General features: G+C 40.4%; 1 protein-coding gene across 13 annotated transcripts in view; it reads left to right on the top strand.

Moving 5' to 3' along the window:
• The first annotated feature begins 6,286 nt into the window (after window positions 1-6,286).
• KDM6A (lysine demethylase 6A) overlaps window positions 6,287-24,053 on the top strand; it is a 209,884-nt gene continuing 192,117 nt past the window's right edge. For 10 of the 13 annotated variants that reach the window (XM_059050561.2, XM_067023730.1, XM_067023726.1 and 7 more), the window contains exons 1-2: window positions 6,290-6,853; window positions 7,067-7,130. In XM_059050561.2, coding sequence (XP_058906544.1) covers window positions 6,693-6,853; window positions 7,067-7,130 — 225 coding nt within the window. In that variant the 5' untranslated portion in view covers window positions 6,290-6,692. Of the gene's footprint in view, window positions 6,854-7,066; window positions 7,131-24,053 lie in introns of all 13 variants that reach the window. The other 3 variants (XM_059050562.2, XM_059050560.2, XM_067023731.1) reach the window with 2 other exon arrangements.

The raw sequence follows: 24,053 nt of genomic DNA, 5'->3' as shown, positions 1-24,053 counted from the left end.
CATAGGGTTTAAACACCTTACATTTTCATAAGCTTTGTTGTTTGTTCAAATAAGCATTTTTCTGTTTTACACATATTTTACTACCACCGCTTGTAAAACATCTTAGCAGGTTCCTCTTCATGTTGTATGGAATCAGTACTTTTTCAGCTTCTTTGAAAATATTTCCCCCTGTAGTTGTTCCATGCAGACTATTCACAGAAGCTAGTTCTTCAGTCATTTCAAACAAGGCCTTTACTCCTCAAATGAACAACTCAGTATTACCTGGTAACTCATAAAGAGCCAAGAAAAACCACTCAGTTAATTGTTTTGGTTTTTAATTGACTATTGATGCTGCTCCTAATGTCCTCAACTCTTCAAGCAACTGTTCTAGCTGAAAGTCTAATAGTCTTAAATTTATTTTCTCTGGACACATTACTTTGGCTGTTGCAATCAAACACAATTTAATTAAACAGCTTTTCTTATTTGGCTAAGAAATGAGCCACTCAGAAAATTACTTTGGTTGCAGCCTCATATTCATTTTTTATTTTTGTGAAGAAATTCTGCTGTGATGAAATATTGTTTTAAATTCTCTAATTGTTCTCACTGTTGCTTTCTTGTCAGTTGGGAATATTGTGATGAGTAGAATCTGATAATGTTGACATATATTGTATTCTTTTAGTAAAACTGTACTTATTGCATAATAAATGCTTGGCTATCAAATTTGATAACAAAATAGTCCACACTCCACTGTGCATTAAAAGCATGACATATGAAGTCCTTTTTCTCTTTTTTCTGGTTTTGACATGATAGGTGTGTACTGGTAATAAAAAAAAAGTCATGGTGTTATATGTGTGGCACTTGAAACACTGCCAAGTTATTGCAGCATCACTGTGATTTGTAGGGCACTAAGCAGCAGTGTGAAGAGATGAGAGCACCACATACGTTCTCTATTTCAACTATTCAACTCTGTGTTGTTCTGTGAAAGTAGCCATAGATGATACATAAATGAACGAGCATGACTGTGTACCAGTAAAACTTTATTTATGGACACCCAAATTTGAATTTCATGTAATTTTAATGTGTGATGAAATGGCTGTACAAATATAGGTGGTATGCTGGATTTGGCCTGTAGGTTAGGGTTTTCTGATCCCTGGTCTAGCAAAGGGGCTAGACCAGCCAGCTAGTCAATATTCTTTGAGCTTGGTGCCAGATGCTGAGCCCAGGTGAAAGGAAATCTGTTTAAAGTAGCAGCACTAACAGCACTAGCAACCCTACTATTTCTGTGCCTAAAATCACAATAACCATTGGTATGATTCTTTAGTAAGCCTTACTGGACTCTTCATGGTTCTGCCTAATTTTCCAACTTCAACTCCCAATTCTTTCCTTATCCTTTTGGTCACAGCCATGCTCACCTTCTTGAATTTACCAGAACTCTCATACTCTTAGGCATCTGTGCTTTTGCAGATCTGTTGCTGCCTCTGCCGGGAAGACACCCACCCCTGTATGCACCCTCTAGCTCCCAACAATCTATCTTTTATTCTCTAGGAGCTTTATCTGGTACCTCTAGGTTGATAAAGTTGCGTCTTCTATGAGCATCCACAGAAATTTGGGTAAAGCTTATAGCACTCATCACTCTGTTTTATAGTATAAAATTTATTAGTACAACTCTCCAAGTAAGAGTTCAGGACAGGGACTGGTGTCAACTTGGAAAGTTTTCAGCCATTATTTCTTTGCATACCTTTTGGGCCCTGACCTATTTCTCCTCTCCTTCTGGGACTCTGATGACACAGATGTGAGATCTTTTGTTATCTTTCCGTAGATTTCTGCGGCTCTAGTTTTTTTTTTTGTTTCTTTTTTTGGTGTTGTTGTTGTTTGTTTGTTTGTTTTTTCCAGTCTATTTTCTCTGTTGTTCAGATTGGGTAATTTCTATTGCTCTGTCTTGAAGATCTCTCTTTCCTTTATCCCCTCCATTCTGATGATGAGCCCATACATTGAGTTTTAAATTGTGGTTATTATATTTTTCAGTTCTAAAATTTCCATTTGTTTCTTCTTTGTATATTCTGTTTCTTTGCTGAAACTTCCCATTTCTCTGCTAAGACTTTCTGGTTTTTCATTTGTTTGGAACGGATTCATAATTGCCATTGAAACATTTTTATGACTGCTTTAAAATCCTTGGCAGATAATGTGAACATCTGATTCACCTTAGTGTTCACATCTGTTTATTGTCTTGTCTAATTAATGTTGGGGTTATCCTGGTTCTTGGTATGAGTGATTTTTCATTGAAACCTGGATATTGTGGGTATTATACATCTAAATATTGTGTTTTAGCAGGTCTCTTCTGACATCACTCTGTTGGGGAAGGAAAAGCACTGCGTTGTTACTGCCAGGTAGGAGTGGAAGTCCAAGTTCCCCACTCAACCTTGATTGACACTGGTGGAGGGGGAGGGTCTCCTTGTTACCACTGGGTGTGAATGAAAGTTTTGGCTCCCCACTAGGCCTCCCTTGATACCACCGCGTCTGGAGGTGTAGAAGTGCCTCATTACTGGTCCCCACATTGCTTCCACTGACACCACGGGAGTGGTGGCTTTGTTACCACTGGGCATTGTAAAAGTTCTGACCCTCCAGTAGGCCTCCTCTGACACCACCTCAGCAAGGAAGGAGTGATGCCTCATTACTGCTGGGTGGGGGTGGAAGCCCAGGCTCCCCAGTGTTGTGGTGGGTGGTAGGATTTGGGATGCCTCACTACAGCTTGGTAAGGGTACTCTAGGCTCCTGATGGGTGTGGCTTCTTCCAGAACAAGTCCCCCAAATATTCTGACAACTGAAGTTTTTGAAACAGGTGAAAGTCTGTCTGTACTTGGCTCCTTAACTCCCCTCAACTCTAACCCTATATTTATTTTTGTCATCAATGTGTTTGGACATGAGTTGGATAATCTTTATGACACCTGTAGGTGCAGGAAGAGATGAATTTATTTTTGATCCTGATTTTTTTTTTTTTTTTTTTTTTGCGGTATGCGGGCCTCTCACTGTTGTGGCCTCTACCGTTGCGGAGCACAGGCTCCGGACGCGCAGGCTCAACGGCCATGGCTCACGGGCCCAGCCGCTCCGCGGCATGTGGGATCTTCCCGGACCGGGGCACGAACCCGCGTCCCCTGCATCGGCAGGCGGACTCTCAACCCCTGCGCCACCAGGGAAGCCCTTTGATCCTGATTTAAAGGATAAGTATAGTTCTATTTATAAGACCAGATAAATCATGACTCTGTTATGTGACTTTTTATTGTATGCATAGGTTATGTGGCACTAACGATATAAATGAACTCCATATTCCTAAATAGTTCAGATTAACTATTTAGTTGTTTAAAAGGAGTTATTTTCCTATAATTGAGTGGGCTTCTCCTCTGATATTAATTGATGGTACTTACATAAGTATTAACACAGTGTTGCTACAAATGATGCACTAACTAGTCCATAATTTGACTCAGCGTAACACAAATTTTATATATTTTTAAAACATTGATTTGTCTCTCCATATATTAGTCAAATCAACTTGGTAAATTAAAATTATTCTCCCCAGCTCCTCGTGTATTAAGTTATAATTATGAAACAAGAAGCAGTACTGAGAGATATAAGGTTTAATTTTAGAATAAAGAAGGAGAGATGTAGCAATGTTGGGGTTATATGCACAAACAAAAAGTATATTAGGACTGCCTATGTGTTGGGCTTATAGGGAGGTTGGGGAGGGATAAGGAGGAAGTGATTGGTAAACTGACGATCAACACATTTAGAACCCAGAATGTGGAAAGCTAGAAAGGATTTTAGAAATTCAAACCTTCCTATTTTTTTTTTTTTTTTTTTTTTAGGTCTTTCAATATTATGTGTCTGGCACTTTACCTACCTTATAGCATTTAATCTTCAAAATAATGTTGTAAAGTATTAAAAAGATTTATCTTCTTTTTCACAGATGAGGGAACTGAAGCTCAAATTAGACTAAACTTGTTGAAGGTCACCCACCTATCAAGTGGCAGAGTTAGGATTCGAACGTAGATCTGCATGATTCCACAGTTCATGCTCCTTTGGCTCAACTGCTCTGCCTTCTATATGGGTTTTCAGATTCACTTTTCATAGAAATAATTGTTGTAAAATCATCTATCCCACTTCACCATTTCTCTTTCCAGTGAAGGACCTAAACCTTAGAGGCTACATACCTATTGTACATACATTTATATGATATAACCTATGCAAGACCTAAAAAATTACAGTGATATAAGGACTATGTTACTGTATAAAAATTATCTCATGCTTCATGATGGACTGTAATTGCACTAGACACAGAGTTCTGGCTTAGAGGATAAGTAACTTTCCCAAGGACAAACAGCCTGTGCAGAGTAATAATTTGCATCCAGGTCTGCCTGACTTCGACTCCACGCATTGCATCCACTCCATGCAATTCTGCTGCTATTACCTAGTAATGATTATGTAGTGAGAAAGGTTTTCAGGGGTTGGAGGTGGGCAGCCTTATAATTCTTGGAAACGGCCCGAGTCGAGAACCACCAGCTCCAGGAAGACTGCCAAATACTGGCAGAATTTCTATCTCTGCTTGTGCAAGTCTAAGTGTGTGTGTGTGTGTGTGTGTGTGAGAGTATGGTGGTTTGTGGGGGGGGGAAGTGGTGTCAAAATCTCCCGGGCTTTGAAGGTCATCTGTTGTGAGAAAGTTTACAATGCATGTGCTAATTTAGCTGCAAAAAATATTCAGTCCTGTATACTCACCCATTCGAGTAAAATGGAAGGAATACCATAACGAGTGGACGAGGTGTTGCAGAGAAAGTAATTAAACCTGATATACAATCCATATAAAACTACAGTTTGTTAGCCTAGTTACTAGTCTCAGGGGAACAATTTAAAACTGTGTGCAAAATCAGTTGGGATTTCCATAGCTTCTCACTGAATACTGCTAGGATTACTGAGTCAGCACTGAATTGTCTTCCTTATAGTTTGACATCCAAGTTGAATATACCTTGTTTATTGGTTACATTATTGAAAATATAGAGTCCATGTCTATAAAGGAAACCTTGTTTTCGTATGTCCATTAACTTTTTTTCCTATCTCTGAAGACTGGAGGTGTGCCCTGTAACAGATCTGTTATATGAGACATCTTACTAAATTTGTCTTTTGAACAGAGTAATAGCAATTATACTATGGATTGAAAGGCAAACTAGTGACTTTTATTTACATCTGTGACGCGGTTAGCACAAGAAAGTGTTACTGTTGTGTAAGACATGTTGTGGGAGGTAGAAAAGGGTTTTCTGGGCTGCAAGCTTCGCTATCTTAATTATGCCTTCTCTCAGGCCTGTCTACAAGAAGCCGGAACTCTTCCATGAAGGCCCCACTGAGATCAGAGCAGTAGAAACCAACATTCTGGAGATCTCGCTTAACAATTTTTTGTCATTGCTTTTTCTTACAACACTATAATGAACTACTGATGAAACACAGGTAGCATGAAACTTTGGACCCAAAGTGCCGCCAACAGACCTTTGGCGGTGGGGAGTTATGGTCAGCGAGCCAGATCCCCGTGGGTTACTCTTCATTCCCTCCGGCCGGGAGTCAGGGGATCTTTCCCCCTTCACTTGCGGCGCGAGGGAGGGGATCTGGGCCGGGAGCGCACTCCTGGCCTAGGGCGGCGCCAGGGCCGCGGAGCAGGGGGCCAACAGCCGCTGCCCGAGCGTGCTCCTCGCGGAGGCCATTACTTCCAGCGGTGCCAAAAGTGTGCGCCTTCTTCGGAGGGCGGAGGTCAGGGGCCGTGCGCTGCCTCCCGGTGACGCGACCCTTATCAGGCCCTCCGGGGCCCGGGACCCCCGAAGCGCAGGATGCCGGAGCCGCGGTCTGGGCCCACCACCGAGCTCCCGGGCAGGCAAAGGCCGTCCATGGCGTCCTCGCTCACTGCTCCCGCCCGCCGCGGGCGGTGCCGGACCTCGCCCTTCCCCACCGCTCCCCTCCCCCTCCCCCTCCCGAGCCCGCCGCGGCTCCCGAGGTGACACGGCCCGGACCCTCCATTCTCTGCCCCAGTGTATTTAACTGGCACAACCTAATCGGCTGCTCCCTCTCGGTGACAAACCCTTCCCTCGGACGGACGGGCCCAGCAGCCAACCACCGGCCAGAATTGGCGTGCGTCCCGCTCCCTGTCGGTGGGGGGCTCGGTGGGCGGGGCTCGGGCAACTAGCAAGTTGAGTGGAGCCACGGCTGACGTGAGTCAACAAAGGTCACGTGAAGCGAGTGGGCCACGCTGATTGGCGGCGCCGGCCGGGTGGGGAGGGGGGGGTCACGGCGGCGGCGTGGGGTTCGCTGTGTGACACAATTACAACAACTTTGTGCTGGTGCCGGGGAAGTTTGTGTCTCCAACGGATCCCCCCCGCGTCCCTCAGCCCCGCACGCTCCGGCCGTTCCCGCCATCTCCGCCCGTGGCTGCCCCTCGCCCGCTCCCGCGATGTGACCCTACAAGCCGAGCCGCCGCCGCTGCCGACTCGGGGGCTCCGCAGCCCCTGCCGCCGCCGCCTTCACCGCCGCCGCGTTGGGATTTTTCGTCGCTGCCGCCTGCGGCGGAGGAGGAGGCGGCAATAAAGTTGGTGTGCCGGTCCCGCGCGGAGAGTGGGGGCGTCGTTGTGGGCCCCGGCCCGGGGGGAGGTGTCGGCGTCGGAGTTGTGAATTCGCTGCGTTTCCATGAAATCCTGCGGAGTGTCGCTCGCTACCGCCGCCGCTGCCGCCGCCGCTTTCGGTGATGAGGAAAAGAAAATGGCGGCGGGAAAAGCGAGCGGCGAGAGCGAGGAGGCGTCCCCGAGCCTGACAGCCGAGGAGAGGGAGGCGCTCGGCGGACTGGACAGGTACGGGCCGCCTCACCCGCCCGGTCGGCTCCGGACGGGTTGGCGCCGCTCTCCGGGAAGGCCGGAGCGCGGCTCGCCTCTGGCGGCGGCGGGGCGAGCATCTTGGCTTGGCGCTCTCGGTGCCTTAGCCGCCGCCGCGGCCTCGGGCTCGGGCAGGAATGGGTCGGTGGTGTTGTCGGACCTTTAACGAGCCGCATGTGTCTCTCTCCACAGCCGCCTCTTCGGTTTCGTGAGGTTTCATGAAGATGGCGCCAGGACGAAGGCCCTGCTGGGCAAGGTAAGGCAGCTGCGGGCCGGAGCGCGGACACGGTCTCCCCGGCCGGCGCCCCGCTCGCCCCGAATCCCGCGGCACGGCCGGCGCTCATTGTGGCCGCGAACGAGGGCCGAGGGGCTTCCGGAAAACTATTTCCTGCTTCTGTTCCCCCCCCCGCCCCCCCCCTACACCCCCGGATCCCTCTCTCGCTCCTTTGCGAAATCGCCCTCTCCTCTCGTAGCTGGAGGAACAGAGACGGCAGCGCTTTGGGGCCGAGCTCAACTGGGTCGACAAAACTGCCTGTTATTTTATGGCTTTGGGAGGGGCGACCGATGATCGCTCCGAGGTGCCTGTTTAGGGTCAAGGGCTTGTAAATGTGTGCAGATTTCCCCGTATTTCCGACTTACTTGCCTCCCTTGGTTTTTATTCTTTTCCTCCAGGCAGGCTGTTCGGGAAGTGTACTGTTAACCCAGTGTTTGGGGCTTTCTTGTGTCCCCGCTCCCAGAAGGGGGAAGTTGCACGTAGTTCAGGGCGGTGAAGAGTTTGCATGGGTCTGTTGACATGCATCTCGAGGGGTATGGTGTTTTACCTGAAGTTAGGTGACTTGTTTACTTTTTGGGTCTTTCGGCCATAGAAATCCTGCAGTTACTTGTGTGAATGTATTTTCTTCTTGGAGCCTCGTTTCCTGCGTGTCTGGCAGGGGAGGCCAGGGGGTAATTCGGGGTGCAGTTTCTGTTTATTTGTGTGGAAAGTTGTTGGCACTGTCATTTAGTTAAGTAATGGCTGCTCCTGTCGGCCCAAGATGGCGGGACAGGGTGGGAGGAGAAAGTGAAGGGGGGGGTTTGGGGGGGAGGGAGGAGAGGTAAACATGGAAATAAATAGTAGCGATGAATAGGCCTCTCCTTCGGAGTGTGTAGCTCGGTGGTGTTTAATAAAAATTATCCAAGATTATTTGCATCTAGAATTCTTGTACCTTTCTCAAGCTTGGAAGCAGCATTCATAAGCCTGGTAAATGCTTATCAACCTGTAGCACATTTAGTTACCCATCCGTAAGCTGTTGAACAAAGGCACTGGAGTCTCGATCTGTCTGCATCAGTTTGTGTCTCTTGACCAAAATCTGATCTAAATGATATTTATATGCTTGTTTCTTAATTGGGACCGTGAAACTTGGAGTGTGCTGGGATAGGTGTTGCATCCATTAGACATTTGCTTTTCTAGCTGAAATCAGTGGCTTTGCATTTGACACCTAGCTTTATTGTTGCAATTGAGAAGGAAGTTTGAAATGACTAAAGCCTTGCATTTTATTCTTAAGTTGATTAAAAAAAATTTAGTTGTCCCTAATTTTTGTCTGTAGTTTGGTTTAGGAGAGTCACTAATTCCTTTTATCTGTAATTACACTTAAGTTTTTGTTTCAAAATAACTAAAGTGTAAGGGGTTTCGAATACAAATAATGACTAGAAAGCTAAACTGAAATAATCCTTTTCAGTAAGCCCAGTCCCTTTGACCCATAGGGAAAAGTTGAATTAAACTTTGACTATGTGATTATTAATTGGCTTCATTAAAATTATTGCTGGAAAAATGAATAGCGACTAGCTCAGAAATGATTTAAGCATAAATGACCTAAGCCTTGAAATTTTTTTTATCAACCTGAGTATTTAAAATATTTTATTTAAAAATACTTCACTACTGTCAGAGTTGTCATTCTAAAAGATTAAGCAAAATATTTAAATTTAAGGAGAATTCTTTTATTTTGGAGTGATTATTGCCGATCTAGTAGGAGGTTGGTAAAATTGTTTGCAAAGATAATACATTTGGAAAAGTTTGGCCAAGGCTACGGCTTTTGGTTATGGTAATGAAGAAATAAATGGAATCTGATGTTTTACGTGGATAATGTTTGTAAAATGCTAGTTGATTTCATGTTTCAGAATGCTTGTATTTAGATGGATTCACAGTGGATTGTGCTTAACATTGTATTTCAGATTGTAATATTGAACCCTGCAGTTATTACGCACTATTGAGTTTAAATTGTAAAAGAACTGAACATTTTCAGGTATTTTTTTGTGCAAGTGCATTACTTTCTTGATGTTTGAATACAGCAACATCTTATAAATGAGAAACTTGCGAAGCTTCATTATGTTCTGTGGAAGAATGAAGGCTTCATAAAATACTGGGTAATTTGATTACTAAGTGTTTTGTGGAACTAAAGAAAAAAGGTTCTTCATTACTTCAGACCCCATGCTTGTGAGGTCCTACCTATTTAGGTCAAGGCTTCTTAGCCTTAACATTAAAATAAAACATTCTAGAGAATGTGCTTGCAACCGCATGCAATTCATGGTTGTGTCCTTGTGAGTTCGAACATACCAGTGAAATGTGTAATGTAAAGCTTGATATTATATAACCTCGCACCGTGTGTTTGAATTGGATTCTGAATAGAATGAAGGAGCTGGAGTCCTGCTATAGGAAGTATTGAATTATTTAGTGTCATCCATCTTTTGCACAGCCCTGGTAAACAGTATGTTTTTTGTGGAATGTTGAGCTGTGTTAGTTTCAGAATTCTTATTGTCTGAAAGTCTTAAAAATAAGAGTTGGCTTTTCTTTGTTGGGGTAGGTTCTGGCTACTTACCTAAGAGCAGATACTGGAATTAAATAACTCCCAGGATTCTCTTTTTATCGATGATTTTTCTCATTATCACCCCCCACCCCGACCCCCCAACAAATTTAGTCTGCACTTTGTATAACTTTTTTTTTGACAGAAATTTAGCTATTACTACTTGCTTTCAAAAATTCTTATTCCTATATATTATTGGATCTTCTTTCCAGTTTTTAAATTTAAATTAGTAGGTTTTAAAAAAGGTTAACTCCTGACTTAAAAGATTTGGGAAGTTTAAGACATTTAATAATAACTTATCTCTTACTTGCCCCTAAACTCGTATGTACCTTTTCTAGGTGAGAATACTTTGTCTAAACTGCTGATTTCTCTTAGTCTCTGAATGCATTTGTGAGATTAATTTATATGGCAGTCATTGAAAGAATTTTTGTTTGAATGATTGCCGTTTGATATACAGTGCTTGGGGTTTTGGATGAAAAAGAAATTAGTAATACAGTATATTATTCTGCAGTAATACCTTTAAAATATTTTTAAACGATTGTTAACAGCAAGTGGTTGCTTAATCAGAGTTCTTGAAATATAGCTGATCTTGTTTACTTTTCTCTTTAAACTAATGCTGACCATCTTTTGGTAACATAATTCAATATTCTTATTTTTTAAATTATAGTGGACTCACTGAAAAGTAATTAAGAAGTGAAACATTTTAACAGGAATTAACTATGGTGACAGTTTTAGTATATTTTTGAAAATCTTTTTGATGAATGTTGTTTTCAGTTAATAAGGATTTGAGTTAAAAAATAATATGTAGTAATATATAGCATGAATATAGTAATACTATATTTATAGTAGTTATATAATGTTAAAGGGTTGGGGAACCTTTTGTCAGGGAACTATTGCTAAAATACATAGTTGTTCACTTTGAAGTATCTATATCATTTTTAAGTTTGTATTAAATACTCTTATTGGGATTTTTTTTTTCTTTTGTAATTCTTTTAATCAATAGAAAGATTATGTAGAATACCTAGAAGTAGTTATGGATTGTTTACCATTTTAAAATGTGTCTAAAAAAAATAAAATGTATGTGCTTTTTTTCCTAGGAGATAATTAGTATGAAAATAGTTGGAATTTAAAATTTGGGGGGCAGTGGAAGTAGTTTAAGGTCCTTTAAAGCATGTATTTTCCTAAATTTGGTTCGCTTGCATGTAGACGGTAAGGGAAAATTATTAGGTTAGTTGTACAGGTGGCTTTTTTATACTATAATATTTGGATGTTTATGTTTAAAATTATGCTATATTATGTGTGTGTTCTGTTTGCTGGCACTTAAAGGAATATATTCATTTCCAGTGCTAAAGGAGATTAGTGTTTGGGTTACAAAAGTAACCACAGAATAATGTCATACTTTTTTGTTTGAAAATTAGGTCTTTAATATGATGCATCTTAAAAAGCATTTTCTAGTTTGGAAAGTTGTCTTGTAAACAATTATAGTCATTATCATTTACCCGGACAAAGTCTCATGCAGTTACTATACATTTCCTAAGATTTTGATACATTCCTGGTAATGAAGCTATAGTAAGAGATTATAGAAAATGCTTGCTTATCTGGCTACACATTAGAATTGCAGGAATATATAAACATGCGCTTTTTAAGTTCTGAACAGCCCCCCCCCCCCCGCCCCGCCCCAATAGCTCTTTCCGTAGACTCGGTTACAAATTGAAATGACTAGGGAACATTTGGCTGCCACTTCATTTCAGGTTGTTGAGAAAAACTGCGTGAGAGATGAGTTGCGGTGATGTAGATGGTAAAGTGGAATGGTGGGCCATGCACTTTGAACCAAGGTGAAGGTTCAGTGCTTGGCTAGCTACAGAGTAAAAATATCTTTTTCTGACTTGATTATGTAACATTTAGTTTTTATTTATGTAATACCAGTATTATTTTGCAGATTTGAAAAGGTTTTTTTGGTTAAGTTTATTTTACTTTGAAACTCATTTTGATGCTTTGAGCTCTTTGAAACTGATGTTAGTGACTGCATTATTAATTTTTTTTAAATGTATCCAGAGAACTAATTTATGATACAAAAACACCACTAGATTGTCTAATAATTGAAATGGTGGTTAGGTTATTTAAGATCCACATGTATTTGTAGACTAGTTAATTAATGGAGTTTATTTAATGAGTATATAACTGACAGTCTTACATACTCATACTGAAGCTTCACATATAATTGTATCAGTTTTGTATACTGGTTTGTAATTCGTCGATAGTAAATTAGAGCAACAAATGTTTGAGTACACTGAATGCAAGTCTTCTATGCAGGGAATATGAAGATAACATAGAGATCCCTTGTCTGCACTGAAAACTTAACAGTTCCCTAAAAGGGTGAGATATAAGTATGACTATCACAAAAACATCAGTGGCAGAAGAAAAGTGTGAAGTATCCTGAAAGCTTATGATAAAGGTCAGTTTAACAATTTACAAGTTAGAATGGCTCTTTCTTTTTTTGCCACCCATAAAAACATTGATTAGCAAGCATGCACAAAAGCAATGACAGGAACCTGTTGGTGAAGCTTGAGACGGAAGTCCCAGCTCTTTGTCCTTGTAGGTAGTCTATCAAGGACCTTGCTGGAAAGGTGCTTTGGAGGCACATGTAGCAATATGTTAGCAGCAGTAGGCATTAGCCCCAGAATCACCTGATCAGTGGTGGAACACAGGGCTGAATGGGACTCATAGAGTATGTGTGCACTCTGGAGAGTATTGGGATCCTGGATTTGCTGATTCTTAGACCCTGTTCATGCAGAGGTGGACACGCCTTTACAGTATTTCTAGCCAAGCCACATTAACTTGGACATTGTTTATTTCACTGATGAAAAGGTATTTCTGACACTCCTTATGCTACCTAACACATTCTCCTGACTGAAGTAAAGGCAAGAGAACCATTGCCTTTATAGAGTGCTGTCATGGCTCCTGTCTTCCTCATGTCTTTCATTTTTAGATTTAGCTATTCTGGACTGTACATTCCTGATTTGGGAATTTTCAAAAGTTAACTAACAGCTCCTGGATTTTAGATTATTGGAATTAACTTCAAAAGTTAACTGATAGTTGCTAGGTTAAAATTAATGAAAGCACATGAGACTCACTGTATCCTGATGTGTATTTCATTTAATTTTTTTCGTAAAACATTTAATGAGAACTTATATTACATAACATTCTGTGTCAGACATTTAAAACTCAATTATTTCATTCAGTTTTTGTAATATGAGTTAAATGGGGGGGGGATTCACATTTGTGAGATAATTGCACAGTGGCTTCTGGGCTAGTTTAATTTACAGATAGCCTTTTCCATTTATCTAGGCATATGTTTCAACAAATTATGCACTTTGAGCGCCAGACCCCAGGAGAGAAAGAGAGACCCGGCTCTTAGCTCCTCATGCTGGGGACTCTTGTGATCTGCACCTTCTTTCCCTAGATGGGTAGTGCTGGAGATGGGCAGGACATTGATGCCTCTTGCAAAAACACTATTTGCTTTCTTGGATCCCCATTTTCAGTTAGTTTACTCTTGGGGCAGTTGTAAATTGAGTTTCAAAGTTCTATCGTAGATTGGGCCTCAGTAGAATGTCTCTTGTTAATAGGGTGAGCCTTATTTCTTGATTGTGCTTCTTGGAGATGGGGTTTCTTGACTTCTCTATCAGCAAGGAATCTTTTAATTTTGTTTAGGAACACATGATTTAAAATCAGATTTTAGCTTTTAGCATATGTTCAAAGGATCATTTGCCGTATGTTCTGTTCTTCTCTGATCTCATTTTGTAGTAATATTTACCTTTGTTATGAGTTCCTAACTTGAGATCCTTGAATTGAGTGTTCATGGGTCAGTTTAGGAAATTCTCTTGACAAAGTTTCAGAAGGATACTTAAGAAGTATTTGAATAATGATCATCTTGGAGTACAAAGCGGCTCTAGGGTGAGGAGGAGGGGAGATTTTATTATTTTTTAAACTTTGATTTATTTGATTTATTTATTTTGGCTGTTTTGGGTCTTCCTTGCTGCACGTGGGCTTTCTCTAGTTGTGATGAGTGGGGGCTGCTCTTCGTTGTGGTGTGCTGGCTTCTCATTGCGATGGTTTCTCTTGTTGCGGAGCACGGGCTCTAGGCATGTGGGCTTCAGTAGTTGTGGCATGCAGGCCCAGTAGTTGTGGCTTGCGGGCTCTAGAGTGCAGGCTCAGCAGTTGTGGCGCACGGGCCCAGTTGCTCTGCGGCACGTGAGATCTTCCCGGACTAGGGCTCAAACCCGTGTCCCCTGCATTGGTAGGCGGATTCCTAACCACTGTGCCACCAGGGAAGCCCCAGGAGGGGAGATTTTAAACAGATTTCTGTACCACTGTGGGCTTTTGTTGTTGTTATTTTAAACATAGACATGCATTACCTTAAAAATAATAAAATAAGCACACTGATAGTGAGTATGCCAGAATTACATTTTGGTTGATTAAAGATGGATTTTATACTACGGTGTGTAGTTAGAGATACCTGTGAATACCTTGTTGTAAGGTTGGGATACTTCTCGTCTTGATGGTCCTTCAGTGGGGAGAGGGGTAAATGAAGTAGAGGTGTGTACCCTATTTGGTCCTATTTCTTTCTTTCTTTTCTTTTTGCTGCCCTCACCTTGGTCCTGTTTCTTTGCATTTTATTTACATGGCTTTGTTATAGTTGCTGTACTCATTCTTCATTTTGGTCTTTAGCATCTGTTTCATTGATGACTTTATTTTTGGGCCTGAGTTGGCCCAGGCTTACATTTGGGACCTAATTAAAAACTGTAACCTGGAAGGATGGGAGTAATCTCTTATTTAGATAGTTTTAGGTTTCTCAGCCAAGTTATGGCCGTTTGCCACTTTCTTGTATAAGGTTTTGTTTATTTTCTCTTACCTATTTCTTCCTTTTATTATATCTTTTCTGTACTTCTCTACATTGCTAAGACTGACATCATTCTGTTGTGAATGTGTTCTTGTATTCTTTTTGTGGTTTTGTCTGTGGTAGTATTTTGTCTGTGTTAGAGTAAATAAAAGATGCTACTGCTAAGTTTATTCTCAGGAAGAAGGTTGGGCTTTGTTATAGTTAAGAGTATTGTATGAGGTCATCTAATTTATTTTAATTCAGAACAATGGAAGAAACCTTTTTAGATAAAGGATTGTTTTTAAACTAGATCTATTACATTGTTTGTTAGATCTTTCTCTTTTTACAAAAACAGTGTATTAGGGAAAATTTCCAACATTTTCAAAAGCAGAGAAAATCAACCAACCAACCCTCACCAGTCATTACCCAGCTTCAACAATTTTCAACCCGTAACCAGTCTTGTTTCATCTGTATTTTGCCCCTCACTGCCATTATTGTGAAGGAAATCTCAGATATCAGTCACATCATTTAATCTATAGATATTTCAGTTTGTCTCTGAAACATAGCCACAGTGCCTTTATTACACATAAAATAAGTTCTTAATATCAAATATCCATGGGCCTTGATTTTTTTTTTTGCCATTTGGAAGCTAAGAATTAGTTGCTTGGGAAATGAGTAGAAAACAGATATTTAGCTGAATATATGTGAGTGAGTTTGTATTTTAATATTGTGGTAGAATTCTGTAATAGAATATTACATAATATGTGATACAAGAGAGAATTTTTCCTAAGAACTTTATGAATCTTAGTTGCTTGAGTCTGTTTGGATAGTTTATATATTTAGGGAAAATTTATTTTATTAAAAATTTTTATTTATTTTTGGCTGCGTCGGGTCTTCGTTGCTGTGCGTGGGCTTTCTCTAGTTGCGGAGAGCGGGGGCTACTCTTCATTGCGGTGCGTGGGCTTCTCATTGCGGTGGCTTCTCTTGTTGTGGAGCATGGGCTCTACAGTGCAGGCTCAGTAGTTGTGGCGCATGGGCTCCACGGCATGTGGGATCTTCCCGGACCAGGGCTCGAACGTGCCCCCTGCATTGGCAGGTGGATTCTTAGCCACTGCGCCACCAGGGAAGCCCGGAAAATTTGTTTTTAAGATACAATAGTTAAATGTTTTAGGTTTTTGAATTTCAGGTGTCAGAATGAGAAGTAGAAAAGCTTTTACTTTGCTTGAGACGTTTGCTGAACCGCTGTGAGTGAGGGACTGTGCCAAGTCCTGGGGCAACAAGTAATACTTGGCCTCTGCCCCTGCAGTCTGTGGAGAGAGATGGACAGACGGAGTGACCATATGATGTAGTAAGTACCATAATCAAGGTATATGCAAAGTGCTATGAGCTCTCAAATGATGGAGCAATTAAAACATTTAAAAGTTTTGATTACGGGTAATTTAAGCTATCCACACAAATTCCCAACATTTTGGAGCAGTTAGTTTAGACTGGAGAAGTGGGTAAGAGAAACTGCACACAAATGTAATGACATTTTGGCCGTGGTTATCAAACACGAATAGAAAGAAGTTGAGCAAGAGAAAAAAGAAAAAAAAAAAAGAGTTGGAGGTGTGAAGTTAAAGGGTGTTTGAGGAATTGTGAATAGTTTAGTGTGGACAGAGAGAGGGTAGGGTGTCTTAGTGGGATTGGGAGGAGCTAACTGAGCATGTGAAGGCCCCCATCACTGTAGGCCATAGGAGGTTTTGGGGAGTCATTGAACTCAACTCTCTAATCAGGGGAAGTGACATGACCAGAAGTAGATTTTCTGGGAATATTATTGGCTACAGTGAGGGATAAAGTGGAGGGGAAAGGAACCTAGTTGTGAAGTACTGATGGATAGATAGCACTGCATGGATTTTAGAGTAGAATTCTGCTTCTGCCACTTACTAGATATATGATCTTTGGGCAAATTATTTCATCTTTCAGAGGCTCAGTTTTCTCATCTGTAAAATGGAAGTGGTAATAGATTTCTGGCAGGCTGTTGCATTTTGTGGTAGGAAAAAAAGATATGTAAAGTGCCTGGCATTGGGCCTGGTGTGGAAGGTGCTCAGTACAAGATATATGTTATTATCTTGGAAAATACAATTTTTAAAGTGAGACTGTAGTTGTGGAATGAGGGGGGAGATAGAGGCAGATTAGAGATCTCTTGAAAACACCCTTCCCTGACTTTCCTAACATCTGACTACTTTGGCTTTCTTTCTGCATCTCTACTTTGGCTTTCTTTCTGCTTCTCTGACCACATCTCAGTCTCCTTTGCAAGGAGATTCTGTTCTAGATCTTTTTTACTCTGTCTGCTCCCAAGTTGCATGTATACTTGACTGCCACTTGATTACCTGGGTATCTTGAAGGCATCTTAAACTGAACATATACAAGCTGAATTTATGATTGTCTTTGATGTTCCTTGTCTTAGTAAATAGCGCTTACCACTACCCTTGCCAGAAACCTTAGAGTCATTTTTTTTTTTTTTTTTGCGGTATGCGGGCCTCTCACTGTCGCGGCCTCTCCCGTTGCGGAGCACAGGCTCCGGACGCGCAGGCCTAGCGGCCATGGCTCACGGGCTTAGCCGCTCCGCGGCATGCGGGATCCTCCCGGACCAGGGCACGAACCCGTGTCTCCTGCATCGGCAGGCGGACCCTCAACCACTGCGCCACCAGGGAAGCCCCATTTTTAACTCCTCTTTTTCTTAACTTATCACATCCTAACAGTCACCATATCTTGACGTTTCTACATCTTACCTTTCAAATCTGTTTGTTTTTCTCCATCCTCACTGCCACCATTCTAATTGCAGCCATGATCCTATCTTTCTTTTGAAATACCTTCATGCGGCTTTTTTGAATAGGTATTCTTGTGCAGAGTACAAAATTGAAAAGTTACATAAAGGATGTTGCAGTAAAAAGAAAATCTCTCTTCCACACCATCTCCCAGTTACTTAGTTCCTATGCTCAGGCAGCCATTGATTACAGATTTGTTGGGTAACTTCATATTTCAACACCTATATGTTCTGTTGTATTTTTTTCCCACACAAATGAGATACTGTATACAAGTTGTTAAAATGCTTTAATTTTGCTGCTTGCCATATGAAAATATTACTTGTTTTTATATAGAATTGTCTTGGGTTTGAGAGTTCTTTCATTCAAGTAGTGAGATGTTGGTGAGGCGATCGGTTTGGGTGATGAAGTTATTTTGATTTTGAGGTTCTGTTACTCCTTTTATATAGGGTATAAAAGGTAGAAATTCTTCAACATGCAAAAGTTTTAATTGAAAGTATGTTCACATGTGTTTTACTAAGGTAGCAGTTGCTTAATTTTATATGCCGTGAACTGTCAGTTGGAATAAGTGGCAAAATTTGCCTTCACAGTTTGGTTTTATTGGTGTGACTGATTATCAGTCTCCGTGAATACTTTAAATTAAATTTTTACTTCCCTGAATGTTTAAAGAAGTAGCCATAGTTTATACTACTTAATATCTTATATTTGCAGGAGTCATTCACCTTCTTGACTTAGTCTTAGTTTTTATTATTTAAAAGGAAACATAGGGAAACTTGTATTCTTGATTAGTCATAAACAGTACAGGGCCTAGTGTGTTACTAACTTATAGCAGAATATCTTTATTTTCATTATAGATTGACTGGCGGTGGAGTTAGAACAATGGTACGTTAGTTTTTTGAGGTTATTAACCGTTTGAGGGTCAGTGTAGCTTTATACATTTTTGTATATGATTTTGGGGAGTGTTTGGTTCCCTTTGAAGCCCAACTGTGGATTCCAGTATTTTCAGTTAGTTTAATTTACTTTATTCTTGGGTAGAGGTGTTAACAGTAGGAGTGTGTTGAGAAGAAAGAAAAGCTTTAGTACAACTGGATTGGTTAGGTATAGATGGTATGGATTTTACCACACAGTTTTGTGGTGTTCTATGACCACTTCACATATTCTCTCCAGTTCTCCTCTATTGATTATAAGGGTGCTGGGGGAAGAGAATGTGGACTGATCCCTAGAGAACTTATTGCTCTAACTGGAAAAATAGGTGTAAGCACATACTCATAGGCTTTAGAATTGTTCCTCGGCCTGGGTGCTCAAAATGCTGGCTTGATTGGGAGGCTGTGTGATATACTGGGAAGAACAGTGGATCAGAAAACTGAAGACTGGTGTTTGAGTCTGCTGCCTACTTTGTGAAGTTGCTTAATTCTTATGGTCACCAGTTTCACCATCTGTTAAGATGAACAGCTAGGGATTAAGAATTTCCAAGGTGACTATCTAGCATCAGAATTTTAGGTGGTGGTTCATTTGAATTTTTAGGATTAATTCATTTCTTAAAAGATTTTGACTCAGAAGGAGGGCACGGTTCTGGATTGTAATTTTCTTTGATTTCAGCCTCAAGGCTTCAAGATCAGAAATGAATGTAGGCACATAATGGAACTGAGAGTTGTATGTTTTTGTTAGTCTCACATGATAAATTATTCAGTTAGTCTTTGATTTGAAAGTTGGCCTTATTTATTAATGGTTAGTGTTTTGACTTCTTCACATTATTTATTTCTTATAGTTGGGGTAGTTATTTCTTAGGTCAGATCTGATGTTTCTAATTCTAGAAGATGGGTATAATCACTGTGTATTTACCTGTTTCCTAGGAACTCATGACAGGGCTAAATGAATTCTTAGATGTGACTTGATAAGAAATATCATATTAGATACGTACTATTAGGTACTGGGCATTTGTGTGTTACAAGGATGAGTAAGGCCCCTCAGTTTCCCTTAAAGTAGCAAGAATCGGCATTGAGGCATTTTCTGATCTATTGAACGTCAACTTTTATTGTTGAATTTTGCTCTCTGTGTGTGTGTATGAGTATATTATGATTATATTTTTATTGTAAGCCTGTCAGTTAAAAAGATAGACTTGGAGTTTGTAAGTTAGATTCAGGGTATAACTCTTAAGGAGAAACATTTTTTGTAACACCTTTTGAAAGTATTTATCTATAAATGGATAGATAAATGAAGTGGGTCTTCTGTCATTGAAGATGTTCAAGTTTGCTGATTGACACTACTTGGCCAGGATGTTGCAGACAGCATTCAGATATCAAAGGATAACATTTACTGTTAAGTTATCTGTCCAACCCTTTAATAGTCATGATTCTGTGAAAAGAGGTAGCTGGGTCCTGAAAATCTGAAGGAAAAGATGGAGTCCTTACTAATCTGATGTATGTATGTTTTTTGGCTCTTGCTTTGTTTTGTTGGACTTTGTTGCCCTTACAGAAGTGGACAAACACGTGACAGATTGGCCATCATGAATACATTTCTGTAAATGGAAATTTTTCTCTATTGGCTTTTTAAAAATTGACTTTATTTTGAAATAATTATAGATTCACCTTGCAGTTGTTAAGTAATAACAGATCTAGTACAATATCATGACCAGGATATTATTGATACAGTCAAGGTACAGAACTGTTCATCACCACAAGTATCCATCATGTTGTCCTTCATAGCCATATGCCCCCCCACCCCGCACCCAGTTCCTAACCCTGGCAAGCACTAATCTGTTCTCCGTTTCTATAGTTTTGTCATTTGAAGAATGTTATATAAATAGGATCAACAGTATGTATCCTTTTGGGATTATGATTTTTCACTCAGCAGAACTCCCTGGAGATTAATCCAAGTTGTTGTATGTATAGTTTGTTCTTTTTAGTGCTGAGTGTTATTCCATGTTATTGATGTACCACAGTTTCTTTAACCATTTACCCATTGAAGGATGTCTTGAGTTATTTTTAGTCTTTGGCTATTGCAAATAAAGCTGCTATGAACATTTGTGTACAGGTGTTTTTGTGAACATAAGTTTTCTCTGGGATAAATGCCCGAGAGTACAATTGCTGATAGTTGCTTGTTTAGTCTTATAAAAAAATGCCAAAGTATTTTCCAGAGCAGCTCTACGATTTTACATTCCCATCAGCATTTCCCACCAGTGTTCTAGCTTTGTTGCACCTTTGCCAGCCTTTGGTGTTATTACTGTTTTTTATTTTCCACATTCTGATAGGTGTGTAGTGATAGCTCATTGTGGTTTTATTTTGCATTTCCCTAAAGGCTAGTGATGTTGAATATCCTTCATGTCCTTATTTTCCATCTGAATAGCCTCTTTGGTAAAATGTCTATTCATGTGTTTTGGATTATTGATTTGAGACCTTTCTTCTTTTCTGATGTACAACTTTAGTGCTATAAGTTTTCATTTCAATACTACTTTAGTTGTATACCACATATTCTTATATGTTGTATTTTCATTCAGTTTTATGTCTTTTTAAGTTTCCTCTTCAGGTTTCCTCTTTGATCCATGGAGTATTTAGTAGTGTGTTACTCAGTTTCTAAATAAGTATTTGGAGATTTGGCGATTTTCCTGTTTTCACTGTCACTGATTTTTAGCTTGATTCCTTTATGATTAGGGAATTTACTCTAATTTTCATTCTCTTAGTTGACATCTGTTTTATGATCCAGGATATGGTCTATCTTGATAACTGTTCCATGGGTAATGTGTATGCTGTTGGATAGAGTTTTAATATACATGAGAGTTAGATCTTATTGGTTGATTGTATTGTCCAGTTCTTCTATATCCTTGCTGATTTTCTGTCAGGTAGTTCTGTCAATTGCTGAGAGTGTGGTGTTGCCAAGTTTCGAACTATAATTGTGGATTTGTCTGTTTTCCTTTTATCAGTTTTTGCTTCTTGTACTTTGAGGTTCTGTCATTTGTTGTGTACATATGTAGGATTGTCATGTCTTCTGGTGGGTTGTTCCCTTTATCATTATGTAGTATCTCTTTTGGTCTTGCTAAAATTACTAGTAACTTTGCTTGTTCTGAGGTCTACTTTATCAATAGTAATATTGCTATGCTTCCTTTTCAAAGAAATGAATATTTACATGTTTTCTTTCTACTTTCACTTTACCTATTGTATTTAAAGTTTTTTTTTGTGGACAGTGTATTGCTAGATCATTAAAAAAATCTACTCTGCCTGTCTCTTTTAATTGGTGTATTTAGACTATTTACACTTAAGGTAATTATTGATATGTTAGAGCTTAAGTGTGCTGTTTTATTATTATTTTTTGTTTGTTTCCTCTTTCTCATTTCTCTGTTTCTTACCTCCCTATGGGTTATCTGGATATATTTTTTGGATTCCATCTTGATTTGTAGTGTTTTTAAGTGTGTCTCTTTGTAGATTTCTTAGTGGTGGCTCTGGGGATTGGAATATTCATATGTAATTTATCACTGTCTTCTGGTATGGATGTTTTACCACTTGGAGTGAAGTGCAGACCTTTACTTTCATTTAGGTCTTTCTGCCCTCTCTCTTTTTTAAAAAATTTATTTTTGGCTGTGTTGGGTGTTTGTTGTGCGTGGGTTTGCTCTAGCTGCGGAGAGCAGGGGCTACTCTTCATTGCAGTGTGCTGACTTCTCATTGCTGTGACTTCTCTTGTTGCAGAGCACGGGCTCTAGGTGTGTGGGCTTCAGTAGTTGTAGCACGTGGGCTCAGTAGTTGTGGCTCGCAGGCTCTAGAGTGCAGGCTCTGTAGTTGTGGTGCATGGACTTAGTTGCTCTGCGGCATGTGGGATCTTCCTGGACCAGGGATTGAACCCTAGTCCCCTGCATTGGCAGGTGGATTCTTAACTACTGCACCACCAGGGAAGTCTTGCCCTCTCTCTTTTGAAATGTAATTTTCTTAAGTGTTTTCTCTCTGTAACATGGAACATCACACCAGATGGTATGATAAATTTTGCTTCAACCAGCAAATATGACTTAATGAAACTCATGCATTGTATAATAGTCTTATTATACTTACAATTTTACCTATTCCAATGTTCTTTTTCCTTTCTGAAGTTCCAGCCTTCTGCTTTCATTTCCTTTCTATTTAGAGAACTTTTTAAGTCATCCTTTCAGGGTGACTTTGCTAGCAACACATTCTCTTAGTTTTTCTGAGATTGTCTTTATTTCCCTTCATTCCTGAAGGATATTTTTGCCATATATAGAATTCACAAGGTACAGTTCTTTGCTTTCAGTATGGGAAAAATGTACAACTTCCTTCTGTTGTCTATAGTTTCAGATCAGAAATTTTCTGTCATTAGAATCTATGTTCCCCTGTAAGTAATTCATCGTTTTTCTCTGGCTGCTCTCAAGAATTTTTCTTTGTCTTTAGTTTTCAGATGTTAAGTTATGTATTTTGGTGTGGATATCTTTAGTTCTATTTTGGAGTTCTTCCAGTTTCTTCTTTCTGTGGTTAATGTGTTTCAGGAAAGTTTGGAAGCTTTTAGCTGTTATATCTTAGAATACTTTTTCAGTCCCACCTTCTCTTCCTCTGGGACTCTGGTAAGAATCTTAGCTCTTTTGTTTTTGGCTCATAGGACCCTGAGGCTGTTTTTGCTACCCCCTGCCCCCCCCAGTCTAAGTCTATTTCTCATTTAGGTTGGCTAAATTCTATTGATCTGTTCACTATTTGTTATCTGTCACTTCCATTCTACTGTTTAGTCCATCCAGATAATTTTTATTTTGGTTATTTTTTAGTTTTATAATTTCCATTTGGTTCTTTTAAAATAACTTTCCTGAGACTTTACATTTTCTAATTTGTTTCAAGAAGAGTTGTAATAGCTTGCTGAAGCATTTATGTTGACTACTTTAAAATCTTTGTCAGATAATTCATCAAAACCCTGGTTCATCTCAGTGTTGCATCTGTTGATAGTTTTCTCTCTTCACTTTATACTTTCCTGGCTTTTGGTATGGTGAGTGATCTTCAGTTGTACCCTGGACATTTTGGTTATCATGTTATGAGAGCTCAGGATCATCCTATTCCTTTTTTTGTAGTAGGCAATCTCCTTGTTGAGGTGTAGTGCCAGGACTGGGTGGCTGTGTATGTTCAGCTTCTGACTGAGCCCTACTGACAACCACCCTGGTAAAAGTAGAGCACTGAATCATACTGTCTTGGTGCAGACTGATGGGATGCAAGTTCAGCTCTCCCCTTGTCCTCACTGATAATCTTCCTGGCAAAAGTTGGGCACCAGTTTACACCACTTGGTTTCCTCTGAGTGGGGGGTGTAAGATCAGCTTCCTGATGGGTCACGCTTCTCAGCAAGAGAGAAGTGGAGGGCTAACTCACACCACTCTGATGCTGCAGGATGGAGCAGAAGCTCCCCACTTTTTACCACTTCCCCTGAGTTGAAGCCAAGTGGTGGGTGGTGGAAGCTCAGTTCTCCCTGGGCACCACTGGCAACCAGAGAATGGGTGAAGCGGATTGTCGGCTGCTTCATCTTGCTTGGCTTCTTTATTCAGTCTAACTCCTGGGTGGGTTCAGCTCTCCACTGGTCCCTACTGACACCAGGGATGGGGGTAAAGTAAACTGCTAACTGGCTCCAACTCACACCGCTTTGTTCAGTCTTGTTGATGCCAGGTAGGCTGCTGGTTCAGCTCC

Source organism: Kogia breviceps, chromosome X (genome assembly GCF_026419965.1).
Source record: "Kogia breviceps isolate mKogBre1 chromosome X, mKogBre1 haplotype 1, whole genome shotgun sequence".
In the NCBI taxonomy this organism is placed as follows: Eukaryota; Metazoa; Chordata; class Mammalia; order Artiodactyla; family Physeteridae; genus Kogia; species Kogia breviceps.
Note: the sequence above shows the minus strand (reverse complement) of the source record. Positions and strands in the feature narration are given on the sequence as shown.